Source organism: Vulpes vulpes, chromosome 12 (assembly GCF_048418805.1).
Source record: "Vulpes vulpes isolate BD-2025 chromosome 12, VulVul3, whole genome shotgun sequence".
Taxonomy (NCBI): domain Eukaryota; kingdom Metazoa; phylum Chordata; class Mammalia; order Carnivora; family Canidae; genus Vulpes; species Vulpes vulpes.
This window is the reverse complement of record NC_132791.1, coordinates 84,646,931-84,666,302: the sequence shown is the minus strand read 5'-3', so window position 1 is coordinate 84,666,302 and position 19,372 is coordinate 84,646,931. Positions and strand designations below refer to the sequence as shown.

Genomic DNA, 19,372 nt, shown 5'->3' with positions numbered 1-19,372 from the left:
GTAAAAAAGCAACTTACAGAATAGTAGAAAATATCTGCAAACCATATATATGATTAGAGGGCAAAATCCAGAACATATAATTATGAGCTCCTACAACAAAAAAAATCAAATAACCTGATTAAACTTGGGCAAAGAGGCGCACCTGGGTGGCTCAACTCAGTTGGGCATACAACTTTTGGTTTCAGCTTAGGTCATGATCTCAAGGTCATGAGCTTGAGCCCAGTGTTGGGCTCTGTGTTGAATCTGCTTGAGATTCTCTTTCCCTCTCCCTTTCCCCCCAAAATGAATGAATACATAAGATCTTTTTAAAGGGGGGGGGGCAGCAAAGAACCCGGATAGATACTTCTCCAAAGATGATACACAAATGGCCAACAAGGAAGCATATGATAAGATGCTAAGCATTATTAATCATCACAGAAATGCAAATCAAGCCACGATGAGACCCATTCACACCCATTAAAGACAGTTACCATCAGAAAATAAATGATGGCGAAAACACAGAGGAAGTAGAATACCCCCAGTGCACTACTGGTAGGAAATGTAAAATGACATAGCTGCTGTGGAAATTAGTATGGAAGTTCTTCAAAAAAATTAAAAATAGAATTCCTGTATGACCCAGCAATTCCTCTTCTGGGTATATACCTAAAAGAACTAAAAGCAGGGTCTCAAAGAGATTTGTACAACCATGTTCCAAACAGTATTATTCACAATAGTTTAAAGGTTGAAGCAACCCAAGTGTCCACTGACAAACGAATAAACATATTATATACTTATAATGGAAAATTATTCAGCTTTAAGAAGGAAATACATTCTGCTATATGGCACAATGTGAATGAACCTTGAAGACATTAGGATAAGTGAAATAGAGAATCAACAAAAGGACAAAAAACTGGAGGATTCTACTCAGATGACGTGCTTTGGTAGTCAAAATCGCAGAGAGTAGAATGGTGTTTGCCAGGGCCAGAAGGGAAGAGGGAATGAGGAGTTAATATTTAAGAGTTTTAGTTTTACATGATGAAGAAAGTTAAGGTGGATGATGCTGATGGTGACATAACAATATGAATGCACTTAATGTACTGAACTGTATGTACTCAATAATGACTAAAATGGGGGTGCCTGGGTGGGTCAGTTGGTTAAGCATCTGCCTTTGGCTCAGGTTATGATCCCAGGGCCCTAGAATCAAACCTCACATCAGGCTCCCTGCTCAGTCCAGAGGTCTCCTTTCTGCTTCTCTCTCTCCCTATCCCCCTGCTTGTGCTCTCTCACTTGCTCTCTCATAAATAAATAAATAAATAAATAAATAAATAAATAAACAAACAAACAAACAAACAAACAAAATTTTTTAAAAAGTTACTCACAAAGGTATGTACACAACACATGTAATAGAAAAACTATGAAATAGGGGATCCCTGGGTGGCTCAGCGGTTCAGCGCCTGCCTTTGGCCCAGGGCAGGATCCTGGAGTCCAGGGATCGAGTTCCGCATCGGGCCTGCTTCCCCCTCTGCCTGTGTCTCTGCCGCCCCCCCCCCATCATGAATAAATAAATAAAATCTTAAAAAAAAAGAAAAAAAAACCTACGAAATAAAAGTTAAGAACATAACAAAATCCAGGGCACCTGGATCTGCCTTGTCTCAGGTCACGATCCCGGAGTCCCAGGATCAAGGCCCACATTGGGCTCCCCGCTCAGTGGGGAATCTGCTCCTCACCCCACTCTCATCCTCCCTTCTCTCAACGTAAGTAAACAAAATCTTTTTTAAAAATAATGAATACTTTAAAAAAATAATAATAATGAATAAAATCCAAGTTGGAACTGACCTTGGCAAACCACTGAATTAATTCCATTATTTAAATGAAAATACACAAAAAAAAAGAACTTTATAGATATAAAATAAGAAAATGCTCCACTTATCTCACACCTTAACTAAATTAATTCTTCAAGTTAGTAAATCCTCTCAAGCATGCTCATCAAAGATGGAAAAGAACGTCAGCCACTGTGGATATAGGCTGGAGAACACCAGAAGTCTCTAATGAAAAAAGCAGCAGGGGTCCCCATCAATGCCCAGGGGAAAAAAAAAAAATGACGTGGAGGCAGTCTGCATAGACCTACCAGATAAAAGCCTCAACGCAGTTGTTAGTAACATATTTAGAGAAATCAGTCCCAAATATAGATATTAAAAAACTTCCTAAGTTATTCTAATAAAAAAGAAGGAAGTATTTTAAAGACTAAGTAAAATCGGCTATTAGTAAGAAAACAGGTAGACCGTTTGTCCGCACTGAGAATCATTCTTTCAGGCCCATTTCACTCTCACTAGGTTTCACAACAAGCAAATCAGGCAACATATTACTATGATCACCAAACTTAACAGGCCATACACCCGTCTTCCAAATCAACAACAGAAAGACAACCCAATTAAAAATGGAAAAGGGAGATGTGAATAGCCGTTTCTCCAAAGATATGCAAACAACCAATGAGCACATGGTAAGATGTGTCATTACTCATCACAGAAACACAAATCAAAAACCACAAGATAACAGTTCAACCCACTAAGAGTTGTAATAAAAAAAATTCAAAGGGTGCCTAGCTGGGTCAGTGGGATGAGCATACAGCTCTTGATCTCAGGGTCATGAGTTCAAGCCCCATGTTGTTGGGTGCAGAGGTTACTAAAAAATAAACTTAAAAAACTTTTTAAAAAATGAAAAATAGGAACAGAACACCTGGGTGGGTCAATGGTTTAGCACCTGCCTTCGGCCCAGGGCGTTATCCTGGAGTCCTGGGATCAAGTTCCACATCAGGCTCTCTGCATGGAGCCTGCTTCTCCCTCTGCCTATGTCTCTGCCTCTCTCTCTCTCTCTCTCTCTGCCTATGTCTCTGCCTCTCTCTCTCTCTCTCTCTCTGTAGCTCTCATGAATGAATAAATATTTTTTCTTAATGGAAAATAATCATCGGTGAAGATGTAAAGGAACTGTAGTCTTCATACACTGTGGGTGGGAAGGCATGATGGTACAGCCACTTTGGTAAACAATTATTCCTCGAAAAGTTAAAATTGCCCTTTGAACTAGTGATTCTATTCCTAGGTATATACACAAGAAAAAACACAGCCACACAAAAACCTGCACATGAATATTCACTGTAACAGTATTCATAATGTCCAAGAAGTGGAAAAACCCAAATGTCCATTAACTAATGAATGGATAAATAAAATGTAGTTTAATCCATACCATGGAATATTGCCTGGCAATAAAAATAAAAGGAAGTTCTAATGTATGCCACAACACAGATGAACCTTGAAAACATTATGCTAAGTGAAATAAGCCAGTCACAAAAGACCACAGATTCTATGACTCTCTATATAAAATGTCCAGTCCAAGAAAATCCATAGAGAGACAAAGACAAATCAGTGGTTGCCTCGGATGGAGAGTGACCACTAATAGGCCAAGGATTGGGGGGGCAGGTGATGATGAAAATATCCTAAAACTGACTGCAGTGATGGCTGAACAACTCTGAATATATTTAAAACCACTGAATTATAAACTTCATCTTTTTAAATTTGAGTATAGGTTCACACACATTACATTAGTTTCAGGTGCAACACAATGATTCAACAAGTTTGTACATTTTAAGATGCTCACCAAAAGTGTAGCTCCCATCTGTCACCAAACAACACTATTACAATATCATTGACTATATTCCTTATGCTGTGCCTTTAATCCCCATGACTCACTCCATAACTAGAAGCCTGTATCTCCCATTCCCCTTTACCTATTTACCCATCTTCCCACCCCTTCCTCTCTAGCAACCATCAGTTTATTCTCTGTATTTATAATTCTGATTCTATTTGGATTTTTTTAGATTCCACATGACTGAAATCATATGGTTTTGTCTTTCTCATTTCTCTTACTTCACTTAGCATAATACCCTCTAGGTCCATCCATATTGTTGCAAATGGCATGATCTTGTCTTTTTTTTAAATGATCACATACTATTCCATTTTGTGCGTATTTCACATCTTCCTCACCCATTTGTCTACTAATGGACAGGGAGACTGATTCCATATCTTGGCTGTTATAAAGAATACTGTACTAAACAAGAGAGCAGGGCAGCCCCGGTGGCTTAGCGGTTTAGCACCGCCACCTTCAGGCCAGGACATGATCCTGGAGTCCCAGGATCAAGTCCCATGGTGGACTCCCCGCATGGATCCTGCTTCTCCCTCTTTCTTTCTCTCTCTGTGCTTCTCATGAATAAATAAATAAATAAAATTTAAAAAATAAATAAATAAACAAGAGAGCATTTATCTTTTCAGATTAGTGTTTTCATTTTCTTTGGGTAAATACCTAGTAATGGAATTATTAGATCATATGGTAATTCTGTTTTTAATTTTCTGAGGATCCTCCACACGGTTTTCCATGGTAGTTGTACCAATTTACAATCTCACCAACAGTGTACAAAAATTCCTTTTTCTCCAAATTCTGGCCAACACTTGTTATTTCTCATCTTTTTTATTTTAGCCATTCTGACAAGTTTAAGGTGATATCTCATAGTGATTTTGATCTGCATTTCTCTGATAGGTAGTGCTGAGCATCTTTTCACATCTGTTGGCTATCTTTAGGTCTTTGGAAAAATGTCAATTCAGGTCCTACATCCATTTTTTAATTGGATTGTTTGGAAATGTTGGTGTTGAGTCGCATAGCTTCTTTGTATATTTTTGGACATTAACCCCTTAACCAGATAGGTCATTTGCAAATATCTTCTCCCATTCAAGTATGTTACCTTTTTGTTTTGTTAATGGGTTTCCTTTGCTCTGCAAGGCTTTTCATTTTGAGGTAGTTCCAATAGTTTATCTTTGCTTTTGTTTCCCCTGCCTTAGGAAACGAAACATACCTAGAAAATGTTGCTATGGTCCATGTTCAGAGAAAATACTGCCTAAGCTCTCTTCTAGGATTTTTATGGTTTTAGAGCTCATATTTAGATCTTTTTTTTTTAAGATTTTTATTTATTTATTCATAGAGACAGAGAGAGAGAGAGAGAGAGAGAGAGACAAAGAGAGAGAGAGAGAGAGATGCAGAGACACAGGCAGAGGGAGAAGCGGGCTCCATGCAGGGAGCCCGACATAGGACGATCCTGGGTCTCCAGGATCACACCCCAGGCTGCAGGTGGCACTAAATTGCTGCGCACTGGGACTGCCCTCATGTTTAGATCTTTAATCCATTTTGAGTTTATCTTTGTAAATGGTGTTATAAGTGGTCTAGTTTCATTCTTTTACATTAAACTGTACACTTCAAATGGATGAGTTCTATACATGTAAAATATATCTCAATAAAGCTGTAAAAACTATACACAGTAAAATGACAGAGTACTATTTCCAAATATGCCATATTCATGAGCTATACTGAAACTATTTAATATTTGTAAACCCCATCAAAATGCTGTAACAGGATCCAAAAAAGCCCAAGCCTTTAAAATGCAGGATCATTTAATTATAAGACTAATGAAATGACACAGCTGAACTTGGGGCAGAGAGGACAGGAGCCAACTGCAGTTATACTACACCTAAATTCTAGTGTTGTGGGAGGCATTATCACAGTTCCATTGTAACAGTTAACATCTATATACAGTGTTCCCTTAATTCCAGGACCTATTCCAAGAGCTTCATATCTACTTTTCTCAAAACAATTTATGAGGATACTAAGGAGATGTCAAGATTCTCTTGTCCAAAAGCCACATGACAGTTGGTAGTCTGAAAATTCAAAACCCAAGTCTTACTCCAGAGCTTGCATTCTTAACTGATATATCAATCTCCCCTATACACAAAAAGCTGGTAACTCATTTGAACTTGATCATCACCCTCCTCCTCCATGGTTTATGTACTACCCAAGTAGATTTATTACAGCAAAAAATATTTATAAAAACCTATCACACATAACAAAATATTCACATTCTATGTACCTTCTGTATTACTGACTGTTGGCTCAGGAGTGATTCTCCCATCATGAATATTAGAGCTCTCCTCATCGGCATATACTATATGATCATCTTCTCTATTTTCTGGCCACTGCGGTACCTCTCTTGTGTCTGTTGAGCAGCTGCATACATCTTCATTCTTGTTGAAGTATCTTTGTAGCCATCCTGGCACAATATTCTTAACAGATTCTGTAACCCTGCTAAGAATACCCTGTTGGAGGAAGAAACACATAAGGTAGTTTTAGAAATTTATCTTTTTAAATACATACCTTACAAAAAGCCATTATCAAGCAAAACATGACTACTTCCGACTAAAGTTTTCTAAAGTTCATTTACTTGCCTTAATGCTGACATGATGGTATTCTACAAATTCTACAGACATTATGAAATTCCTACTTTTCTTTCTTCCATATGGATAGATCCATGAGTCCGTAACTGCCCCAAATGGCCTTATATTCTAACCCTTTAAAAACTCCAACAGACCATCAATAAGCCATATACTCTTTAGATCAGTGCATTAAAAGAAGCAACACTTCCTTTCTAACCAGAGCCCAGCAGAATGGCTCCCGTAAAGAAGGGTGGCAAGAAAAACACCGTTCTGCCATCAATGAGGTAGTGACCAGAGAATACACTATTCACATTCACAAGGGCATCCATGGGGTGGGTTTCAAGAAGCTGCTCCTCAGACACTCAAAGAGATCCGGAAATTTGCAATCAAGAAAATGGGAACTCCAGATGTACACAATGATACCTGGCTCAACAAAACTGTGTGGGCGGAAGGAATAAGGAATGTTCTGTATGGTATCCATGTGTGGTCGTCCAGAAAAGCGTTAACAAGGATGAAGCTCTATATGTTGGTTACCTATGTACCTGTCATCACTTTCAAAAATCTACAGTTAATAGAAGAACTAGTCACTGATGGTCAAAGGTGACAAAAAAAAAAAAAAAAAAAGGCAACATAAACAATACATTCAACAGCTTCCCCAAGCAATTATTTTTATTGCATGTTAAGAAAGAAAAAAAATTGGACAAATAAAAATGAGAGTCTTTTTAAGACATATAACAATCCAACACAATAAACTCAATAAATAACCTAAGATTTTTTTGATGGGAAAACTTTTTTATATCAAATGTTGTCTGAAGACCTGAGGAATGAATTTTATTATGACAACTATTAAAGGGAGAAAAAAGGGATCCCTGGGTGGCGCAGCGGTTTGGCGTCTGCCTTTGGCCCAGGGCGCGATCCTGGAGACCTGGGATCGAATCCCACGTCAGGCTCCCGGTGCATGGAGCCTGCTTCTCCCTCTGCCTGTGTCTCTGCCTCTCTCTATCTCTCTGTGACTATCATAAATAAATAAAAATTTAAAAAAAAAAAAAATAAATAAAGGGAGAAAAAAAATGTGGTACAACTATCGGTACTATTAACACTTATTGTAGCTTTGTTATGTGCCAGGCACTGTCCTAAGCAATTTGCACATATTAAATTCAATCCTCACACTAATTTTATGAAGCTGATACTAATAATGTCACTTTACTGATGAAGAGAAACAATAAAGTTTTAAGTAATTTGCCCAAGGTACAAACACAACTACTATGGTTTATCTAAGTAAAGTAAAAGGATGGGCTTTGGGATTGATAGGACCTAGGATAAAGTTTGAATACGTCCCCATACTTTGATTTATTCTAGGTAAAATAACAATAACACCCCCTCCAACCTGAGAAGGAATCATGAGTATCAAATGATAATGTGAAAACACTTCACATTTCCAAAATATGAAGAAACATATACTTGATAATTTTATTACTAATAAAGAAAAAAACTAGCAGAAACAAAATGGGGTGAGATAACCAAGTTTCGGCAAGGATTTCTTTCACAAATAGCATTAGCAGGATTTCTAGATAAAGAATCAAAGGAGGAGGGGATCCCTGGGTGGCTCAGCAGTTTGGCGCCTGCCTTTGGCCCAGGGCGCGATCCTGGAGTCCCAGGATGAGTCCCGCATCAGGCTCCTGGCATGGAGCCTGCTTCTCCTCTCTGCCTGTATCTCTGCATCTCTCTCTCTCTATGTCTATCGTGAATAAATAAATAAAATCTTGAAAGAAAAAAAAAAGAATCAAAGGAGGGAAAACATGAACTGGCAGGTACAAAAAACAATGGTTAAAAATCAAGGCAAAACAGGGGATCCCTGGGTGGCTCAGTGGTTTAGTGCCTGCCTTCGGCCCAGGGCATGATCCTGGAGACCCAGGATCGAGTCCCACGTCGGGCTCCCTGCATGGAGCCTGCTTCTCCCTCTGCCTGTGTCTCTGCCTCTCTCTCTCTCTCTCTCTCTGCATCTCATGAATAAATAAAATCTCTCTAAAAAAAAAAAAAAAAAAAAAGTAAAAATCAAGGCAGAATATATATATATAAATCTACTCTGAAAGCTAACCCAACACAAAGAGGCCTTGAAATATCCTGTCAACAAAAAAGAAGACACTTCTAATACTGGCACTTGAATAGCATTTTCTCAACTGTTTAAAAGGTATAGGTAACAACTGGGAAATATGTAATTATTTTTCCATGTATTCTCCAAACAGAAACTGAGAACCAAACTACAACGATATAAGCTCCCCAGCAATACAGGAAGCCAACAGCCCTATAAAATACTTCCTACTGAAAAGCACAAATTCACTGTTCCCCTTCTCAATTCTAATGTTACACAGTATTAGTTTCTTTGGAAAGAAAAATTATGTATCTACATCTGTGATTTAGTATTTATAAAAATAAACATATACTATTTATTATTTTTACTGTTATTTATACTTAAATATTTATTTACCCCCTCCCTATATATTTCAAAAGACTGGAAAGTGCTTACAAGATATGACATTAATAAGACTTGGAAAAAAAAGAGGGACACCTGGGTGGTTCAGCAGTTTAGCACCTGCCTTTGACCCAGGATGTGATCCTGGAGTCCCAGGATCAAGTCCCACATCGGGATCCCTGCATGGAGCCTGCTTCTCCCTCTGCCTGTGTCTCTGCCTCTCTCTCTCTCTCTGTGTCTCTCATGAATAAATAAATAAAACCTTAAAAAAAAAAAAAAAGACTTGAAAGAGAGACACATACTTGATATGAAGCAGTAAGTTAGCTAAAGCATGATAGCAAGAATTTAATGTAAAATTAAGGTTTGGGGTGAACTTCTAAGGTATTAGGCTACTAAAAGTATCAGAGATTCCCTCTGATTCCTACTCACTTAAGAGGGCAAGTACAGGGGATCCCTGGCTGGCGCAGCGGTTTAGCACCTGCCTTTGGCCCAGGGCACGATCCTGGAGACCCAGGATCGAATCCCACATTGGGCTCCCGGTGCATGGAGCCTGCTTCTCCCTCTGCCTGTGTCTCTGCCTCTCTCTCTCTCTCTCTCTCTCTCTGTGACTATCATAAATTAATTAATTAATTAATTAATTTAAAAAAAAAGAGGGCAAGTACAGGGCACTGGGGTAGCTCAGTCAGTTGCGCATCCACCTTTGGCTCAGGTCATGATCCCAAAGTTCTGGGATCAAGCCCTGAGGCAGGCTCCCTCTCCCTCTGCTCCCCCTCCACTCTAGCTCACTCTGTCTCTCCAATGAGTAAATTTAAAAAATTTTTAAAAAGGGTGCAAGTACAGAACAACTTAAAATTAACACCATACTTCATCAAAGGCCATATATCGGGCAGCATTAAGTATTGTGGAAAAATAATAAAATTGAAACAGTCAAAATGGGTAAAATAAAACTCACTAAAGCTCAAGAACTTTGCTTGGTCCTTCCCTTTTTTAAACTAAAATTTTACCATCATATCTGATCACAGCCCACAGCTGTTCTGGTGGCACAATGAAGGGCAGCATGAAGAGTGTGACAGTTAAAAGAAATATAGGTGATAAAACTGACCCGGAACCATTATAAAAAACCAACATCCTTAAATTCAGTATACCCCTGTAGGGTAAACGACCCTAAGGCAACCACAAAAATTAAGCACAGTGTACTCTCGTGCAGTGGTTCCCATAGGGTGGTCCCTTTACTGATAACCTCAGCATCCCCTCAAGCTCTATCCCAGCCTAGAAGCAGGGCTCACCTGTTTTAACACACCCTCCCAAGTGATTCTAAATGCTAAAGTTTGAGAACCACCGTTCTAGTTTAAGAGATTAGGAAATTAGGGATCCCTGGGTGGCGCAGCGGTTTGGCGCCTGCCTTTGGCCCAGGGCGCGATCCTGAAGATCCGGGATCGAATCCCACGTCGGGCTCCCAGTGCATGGAGCCCGCTTCTCCCTCTGCCTATGTCTCTGCCTCTCTCTCTGTATGACTATCATAAATAAATAATAAAAAAAATTAAAAAAAAAAAAAGAGATTAGGAAATTAGATGCATTTCAGGATATTACAATACATCTTAGGGAAAAGGTCCCTCTCTAAGGGGAATAAAAATTATGTATACTTTAAGTCCTAAAAGATCTGGAAAACATATATATGTGGAACACTAGTCAGATAGTTATTAAAATATATCATAAGATATTCTATAATCAATCAGAAAAACAAAAATTTTTTAAAGATTTATTTATTTATGAGAGAGAGAGAGAGACAGAGACAGAGACAGAGACACAGGCAGAGGAAGAAGCAGGCTCCATGCCAGGATCCTGACACAGGACTCGATCCCGGGACTCCAGGATTGCGCCCTGGGCCAAAGGCAGGCACTAAACCACTGAGCCACCCTGGGATCCCCCAGAAAAACAAATCTTATAGTGGACAGTGTAGAATATAATGCAGCTTACAGCTTCCCCGTGATGCCCAAATTTTAGCAATAGTTTTTATCTATACTGTTATTAATGATTTTCTATCCATTCATCTCTCTCAATAAATTTAGGTCTTCCTCCTAACTCTGGGAAACGAACCAGAGGTGGTGGAAGGGGAGGAGAGTGGGGGGTGGGGGTGAATGGGTGATGGGCACTGAGGGGGGTACTTGACGGGATGAGCACTGGGTGTTATTCTGTATGTTGGCAAATTGAACACCAATAAAATATAAATTTATTATAAAATAAATAAATAAATTTAGGTCTTCCTGCACAATAAAAAAAAATCAAATCACAGATCTGATGCTGTAGTAGTCTTCACTTGTTCTTCACTCACTCTATTCTTGATAGGCTATCCCACCAAACCAGCTTCTGGTAGGAGTGGCCCATGAAATACTAGGGGATACCAGATATTATGGAAGGGAGAAAAGAGAAGTCTAAGTCTTTCTTGTGCTTCCTCTCTGATCAAGGGCCCCATTTCTAAAACTATTGCTCCAGCCAGGTGGTCCTTCCTCCACTCCAGCTACACCATTTCTTCCTTCATCCTTTGAGTCCTAGGAAGAGTAGCAGCTTCCTACTCCTGCTAGCTTCTGGGCATCTTGCTCTCCAATATTTACTCCTTTAACCACTAGCTATACTAAGTAGACTCTTTCATAAAGATAATTTCAGTTGAACCATCTGGAGTGAAGTGTTTCTTGCAGGGTCCCTAACTGATAAAGCAGTGCTACTTGTTAACTTTTATTCCTAATGAGCATGAAAGTTAAAAAGTCAGTCCATGTAGCTTTATCAACAAAGGAACACACGTCCAACACTTGGGGTAGCATTCATATTACCCAAAAGTTATATCCAATCTTTATTTCTGTAAAATATTTTAGAATCTTGTCTAACTTATAAAGGTAAATGCAGATATTATTTTGTTCATTCAATTCATTCCATCAATACTTATTGATTGAACACTACATGTCAGGCAAGGAACAGTGGGGAGACGGCAGAAACAAGTTCCTGCTCTCTCGGGCTTATATTCTAAGTTTGGGAGACAGACAGACGAGTAAATATAATATGAACACATAATGTGGTGATTCAGTACCATGAACAAAAATAAAGCAAAATGGGATAGTTATTTTATATAAGCAAAGACCCAGCCCTGCAAATTTCTAGTGAACTATTTTGGCTGAGAGAACAAAAGTGCAAAGTCTTAAATATAGGACTGTCCTTGGCACATGCCATCTAAGGTTCTGGTAACCAACCGTATTAATAAGTACAAAGTCCAGTAAGCCTTAAATAACTATTTAAATCTTGTAAAATTCCTCTTTAATCATATGTGTGTGCATGCCTATGTGTGAGAATCTACATGTAACCCTTTGTTCTGTAGCTTATATATCTAGTCACTTCAGGACTACAACAGCGGATCTCACATTAAAGTCTTCAAATCAACAGCACTTGGTGTCACCTTTTAGCAAGTCAGAAATGCAAATTTGTTTTAACAAACTCTTGAAGGGATTCTCATGCAAATTAAAGCTTGAGAACCCGTGTAATAAAATCATCTAAAACTTAGCCATTGTATTCCCAATTAAGACCAAGGTAAACATAACTGTCATACGAGGTTAACTACAACATAAAATTTAATCTAAAAGACAACCCTATTTCCATGATTATATTATCAAATACATCATACCATTACTATCAATTTTGTAAATATCTACTTCATAATATCAACTCTGAAAATCAAACCGGCAGTACATTAAAAAAAAAAACCTACCTTTAAATCTATTTTAATAAGTTAAAGACTTATTTAACACACTTTTTTACAATAAATAACCAACTACTAGATGTTAGAATTTTTTTGAATTGCTAGGGAAAACAGAAATCTGATTATGCACAGAACTGGGTAGGCTATAAACAGATAAGGGACTTTGTCTATCAAATAGACTTGGGAGAGATACATCCCTGCCTGGCAATTTTTAAGAGTTTTGAAGACCAAAGGATACTTTAGCCACTAACTGGAAAAGTGAGAAAGAGTGAGGGAACTAGAAAAGGGGAAAAGTCACTTTCGTATGGAAGTGAAAGCTCCTCTGATGCCATTACTAAAGAACGTCTATTACATTTTCAGTTGTTCTTGAGAGAAAATGTTTCAAGTCTTTATGGGAATGAGGCAAATCAGCTTCCTACATGGCTGTGGAGAAAAACTACTTCATGATATTAAGAGGGGAGAACAAAACCTGATAGGGAAAAAGAAGTACACGGAGTAAAGGTCTACTGAGGTGTGAATATTCAAGTCCTAGTTTACCAGGTTAATTTCTCTACATTCAGAGACTTCGGCAAAACTGCCACCATTATAATTTGATGTCAGTTTTCCTACAGAAAACCTTCTCTGATCCTCCAAGTCTGGGATAGTCACCCCAAGTGCACCAAAAGTGCCCTTACTTCATACAGGGTGGCAATCTGTCAAACAGGATTAATCAGTCTGTCCATCGGCTCCACTAGAGCATCAACTCTGTGAGGACAGGCACCAGATCCGTACAGAGCACAGATTAGTTGACACGCTGCTTTAATTTATCTACAACTGCAAGGAAAAAAAAAAAAAACGTATTCACAACTGCATTGCTCAACCAATCTTATGCCCACATTAGAACTGGGCATAAGACTGGGCATTGACAGGCTGCTAAAAAGAAGTTCAGCAATTCTAGTATTCAAAAATAAAAAATACATTTTCTTAGTGTAATAATTTCACCTTACAAAAATATAATTTGTTGCCACTAATAGCCCTTCCTTTAAGAAAACAATTTGTGAAAGATATCCAAGAGTACAGGAAAACTAAACCATTCCCTGGAATGACAAATACTAAAAGCCAACTAAATGAAGAAAGCAGAAAGCAGAAAGGTAGCCAAAGAAAGCAAAATTAATGAAGGGCTTAGAAAAATCAACAAAACAAATGGGGCATTAAAATCTTAAAAACACTCCTTGTAACCCTAAAGCAAAGTCTACACTAGATAATCATAAATAATGAAGTTAATTTCAAGGATTAAGATTGAATTTTTAAATGTGGACTAGTTAAACTGAGTTTTTTCTTTCTCTCCAAAAAGTAAGTTTTTCATTTGGCAAAACATGGCAAAAAAAAAAAAAAAAAACGTCCAAAATGCCACTGATATTTACAACAAATTATTTGAGGACCAGAAGTAAATCCAATTCAACGCTAAATATACATTAAGACATTCAATGTGTAGGACTCTATGACTATGTTAGTTTTTCAAATTAATTTTACCTGAGTTCAAGGATTAATGAAAGAGGGTAGAGGTGGGGCAAGGCTCTTCTATAATCCTAATTTAGAACTCGTTTGCATTGAAAAAGACATTTTTTCTTGTATATCTTTCCACCAATTTGTAATCTCAGTATTACCAGACATCTCTCCTCAGGCCAACTCTAACATTACTATATTAGACTTCCTCTCCTTGGGCAGCCCCGGTGGCGCGGTCTGGCGCCGCCTGCAGCCCGGGGCATGATCCTGGAGACCCGGGATGGAGTCCCACGTCGGGCTGCCTGCATGGAGCCTGCTTCTCCCTCTGCCTGTGTCTCTGCCTCTCTCTCTGTGTTGCTCATGAATAAATAAATAAAATATTTTTAAAAAATGGTTTAGACTTCCTCTCCTTTATAGAAGGCTCTCTATTCCTATTTTTAGCTTTCTTGACTTAAACTCTCTTTTCTCCACATTAGCCTCTATAAAGTAGTTATATGCAGATTATAAAATCTCCTTTCTCAAATAATTTCACTGAGCACTGAGTATAAATATCAAATATAATCCATCTTTGGTTTTAAAGTTTTGGAGCTCCCATTCTCCCAAATACATTGTTGTTTTGATCTCTATCTGCTCTTCTGGCTGCCTTTATTTTGTTGAGACCTGTCAACGACCTTTCCTTAGTTTTCTTCCAGGCTTCGCGTACATTCTCCTTACCCACTGAACTTCCATGTCAGTAGGTTCTCCTTTCCAAACTTTTTTGAAACTCTTACTTCACAGTTTCCCTAGTTTTCACTCTCGTTCCCTCCAAATGAAGCCAAATGAAGAAGAATAAGGGCTAAGAACCCAAGAATTCACATGAGACTTAAAGAATATCTAATTATAAAAACATCTTAAATGCTAAATAGTAAAAATCTGGATGCCATCATAATCTTTCAGTTATTTAGAGTTGTAATGTATCTATCATAACATTACTTAACTTTAATATGCAGCTATTTCCATGAGGGAAAAAAGTAATGAAGTATTCAAATTCTAATGCGGTTATATTGAATTTGATTTCAATAATCTGAATTTAACCTCCAAATCTAAGCTACTCTGTCATTATTTTACAACCTACAGATAGTCATTCAGCAGCCAAAGGTCCCCTATCCACAGTCCAAACCCTGCTAGCCACTTAAAATCCACACTTTTCATTTCTCTGCTCAACCTCAAGAGATGAAGCCAAAAAAAACCATGAGCATAAAAATTTGCTGGCTAAAAAAAATTTTTTTAACTACAAGTGGCTACAAATTTCAACCTCCTTCAAAATTCTGCCCTAATGCAGTAAGGAGAAACAGGACCTGGCTTAGTCTCTTATTTGTAGTTATCAATATCAAAGAGGTGGTATTAATAGATGATTAACAGTAATCAAACAAAGACAAAAAAACGGAATCCTTAAATCCTTTCAAACTAGCCATAGGAAATCCAATAGAGCCCAAAGCAGTTTAAGTCACTAAGTGTAACCTACAAGATTATTGTCATTTTTCTTAAATAATCAATTTGAAAACAGGATTTAAGAGTTTATTTTTTTTAATCACAGTACAAAGAAGATCAGCAAAATCAAGCAAACTGAAACATTTATAGACAAGAAAGGCACTCTACCATCCTCTTTCTGATAGTAAAAAGAGTAAACTGTATCTTGTGGCAAGACTTAAAATCATGCTACACAACACAGAAGAATATTAAAAATACATTACAACCAGGACCACAAGGCTAAGTAGCTACAAATAAAACATTTCTAAAAACACAAGGTCATTACATCTTCCTAATAATATTCTGTGCCTAAAGAAAATGGTTTTAATTAGTGACCTCAGACCAAAGTCTTCATTTTACTTCAAACTAATATTTAATATATACCAGCCTCCTCAGAGGACTTTCTGGGATATGGGGACAATCCCTGGGGTTTATTGTCATTTATTTTATTAAAAACATTGGTAAGTGGGCGCCCGGGTGACTCAGTCCATTAAGAGTCTGCCTTTGGCTCAGGTCATGATCTCAGGGTCCTGGGATGAAGCCCCAAGTCGGGTTTCCAGCTCAGCGGGGAGTCTGCTTCTCCCTCTGCCCCTCCCCTCTCCATGCTCACTAACCCGCCTGCATGCACATGCTCACACTCTCTCAAAAATAAATAAAATCTTTAAAAAAATTGGTAAGAGAATCGATAAAATACCACACACAAGACTCTTCCATCACAAACAAAAAATCTATTAAACAACTTAATACTTGGATTTATTCTCCTCTATACACTAAATGACTGACATTTCTATGAAGACAATGTGTTTGAAAATAAGTATTTGAGAGGTAGAGTTTTAAGTCCAGCCTCATCACCTGGTAAACAAGTCCCTAAATCCAATATAGGCCTATACATAAAGGGAAAAAAACTTCTACTAAAGGCAGCAAAATTCAGAGACAAACATGTAAATCAAAAGGTGGTATTTAATGGCAACAATTTCAAATGAGTCCTTACTAACTATATATATGCCAGGTCCTGTTATAAGAGATTTACTCATCTCATTTATGCCTCAAAACAATTTCCATTTTAGAGACGAATAAATTAAGCAAAGAGAATTTAAAAAACTTCTCCAAGTCCTGGCAGAACAAGGTTCAAACCCAGATGCTGTAATTCCATTACAGTACATTTTTTCCCTATCACCTATTTCCAGTTCTGTTTACACGGACAGTATTTAACATCTAAAATAAAGCAAAGAAAGATAAAAGTCAAAACTACTTAATGACTTCTGGAATGACTAAGTATTCCATGTCTAAATATTCTTCCTTTTCATAACTGAGAATACTTTTTCACCATCAGATCCCAAGTGGGACACACTTGGGGAAAATTATCATATAGGAACTATTAAGCAAAAGAAAAAAAAAATCCTCAACTGTCATATACACCAGGGTTAGGCAAACCATAGCCTGTGTGGGCCAAATTCAGCCCTCAGCCTGTTTTCATACAGGCCTCAGGCTAAGAATGATTTTTACATTTTTTAAAGGGTTGTAAAAACAAAACAAAGAGCCTGCGGCAACAAAGCCTAAAATATTTACTATCTGGCCCTTTACAAAAGTCTGCAGACTCCTATCTAACCTACTTAGTAAAGGGGTTCCCTCTTTTTTCTAAAAGAGCTAAATGCAAACACCACCCTTGTTGTAAGACAAACTACATCCAGGCAGAGAAAATGAGTGGATTCCCTCAGCTCCAAAACAGAAGACAAAAACCTCTGGAACACACACCCCCAAAAAAGGGCAAAAATAAGTAATTCCCTCTCACCAGGAGGTGGCAGTAGACTCTTCCAGAAGCAAGGTTCTGGTTTGCCCATGGGTTCAAGTTTTTTGGTGGTGGCTATTAAGAAAAGCTTGATCTCTCCAGGGCTGAATTCCTGGGCCTGACAATCTGCACAAGAAGTGGGAAGGGAAACTGAAGGAGTGACAGAAAACTAGCACCTTTTTTTAGGGACCTGTTCACTCCCAACTAGAAAAATGATACCGTTTCCTAAATTCATCTGGGCTGAGTTAGGGGGTAGGAGGCAAGTGAAAATGTTTGACTTACATTATTCAGGGCTGTTCTTCATTTTTGCTTCTACAATTCTTTAAGTTACTACCCTTCAGTTAGTTGAGTAAGACAATGGATTTCTGTCTTCAAACTTCAAGCAAGATGGCATTTTAAAGATCAGAAGTTAAAGGGGAAAAAATGTAATCTTTAGCTGTATCTCAGCAGAGCTAAACCAGAAGTCAAAACAGGAAATTACAAGTCAGTAGAACTCATGCAAAAGTTGCAGGTACTGCATGACTGCACAAGCTAATTGGCCTGACACGCAATGGCAAACATCCATGAACTAACAGTGCCAAACCTCTCATTCCTATTCCAACCCTCTACTACACAACCGAAAACTTTGTTTTTGCCCAGAAACCCTTGGACAGTTAATTTAATAACATTAGTAGAAAACATGCCATGTCATGAAGCTCCTTGCTATTCATGATGACTCAGCAGCTGAGGCAAAACATAGAGGTGACAGCGTAAGACAGCAGACAGCAAGCAGGTGGTCTACAAGTCCACAAAAGTCCCAGCAAGAACTAAAGACAGTTTCTCTTTTAAGATTTTTAAAAACTGAGCATTTTTTCGGTATACTCGTGGATACTTTCCTTTGGTAGAGTCTGCCAATATTAAGTAACAGTTGCAGTGTTGATAAAGAAACCCCCAAACATCTTTAATCACAATCCAAAAACTAAGATGCACTTTCTTTTTCAGTTAAATGGCTAGGACAAGAAGCTGAAAGTATTTTAGAAAGGGGGAAATAATAAATTATCAAGCTCTAAAATAAAACTAAACAGCCTAAAATCATGTCAGCTCTAAGAAAACCTAGATCATAGGTATTATATTGTTAGGGCATCATCTCCCCAAAATTATATTTTTATTTAAGTACATTTGAAAATAAGCTGTGATTGTAACTCCTGCCACCTGGAATATATTAGCTCCTTTCTAAATCCTGCCCAGATTGTTCAATATATGTACTTAAAACATTTCATTTTTTTATACAGTAACTTTCTTTTAAGATCTAAGAAAGCACTCAGACATTTATTCTTCAGGAGATACATAAAGCGTGTGTGTCTAACTTCCATTCTACAAAAAGATTTGGTTAAATGGCCAATCATGTGATCTGAATTCTAATCTTTTTTTTTTTTTTTTTTCTGAATTCTAATCTTAAATTTGCCTGCAAGTACCCCTGGATCCTCACAAAGAAATCTGAAAACCAACCCCTTTCTGTATATATCTGGGGAAAAACTAGTGGGAGGTATGAGTAATGTTAAGACTTCTATCCATTTGTAGAGAGCTATTCAATATTGTAAACCACCATTTTCACTGTTAAAAATTTCTCCCAATTTTTTACTTTAAAAGCTTTGTTTTTTAATGATACAACTTAACACCATCACCAAACATTTTATTCAAAAAACCATCATCATCCCGAATAAAGCAATCCAGGAATCCTACTTTTAACAGGACGCAACAAGTTATCAGACCCTTTTTGCTATACTTTTGTGGGGTTCCCCCCCCCCAAGTTTAAGAAACGCACGTACCTACCCGCACCTTATCACTGAGAAGTTTCGAAAGCGAATCTTACTAAAATAAATTTTTAACAGTTTTCTATTCGGTTCCCATAACAAACAGGTTTAAAAAAAAATCATTTTTTCTCAAAATGGATTGTCTCCTTTACAACGAGGATAAACTCCTCTTCAAAATTTCAAACACCCACGAGTGCAACACGGTGGTTAATCAGAAGACCACCAACCTTCCTGGGTGTCAAAAGTGTACTCAAGCTTCTAGAATACGCCCCGTAATAGTAAAATATTTCG

The 19,372-nt window shown here is 37.8% G+C and overlaps 1 protein-coding gene across 5 annotated transcripts in view; it reads right to left on the bottom strand.

Moving 5' to 3' along the window:
- The window catches only part of NUP153 (nucleoporin 153), a 98,677-nt gene that overhangs the window by 50,997 nt on the left and 28,308 nt on the right, over positions 1–19,372 (bottom strand). For 3 of the 5 annotated variants that reach the window (XM_072729068.1, XM_025999324.2, XM_072729065.1), the window contains one exon: positions 5,945–6,170. Coding sequence is in view for 1 of the 5 variants with exons in the window: in XM_025999324.2 (XP_025855109.2) it covers positions 5,945–6,170 (226 nt within the window). In the remaining 4 variants the exon portion in view is untranslated. Of the gene's footprint in view, positions 1–5,944; positions 6,171–13,179; positions 13,319–17,570; positions 17,741–19,372 lie in introns of those variants that run through there. The other 2 variants (XM_072729066.1, XM_072729069.1) reach the window with 2 other exon arrangements.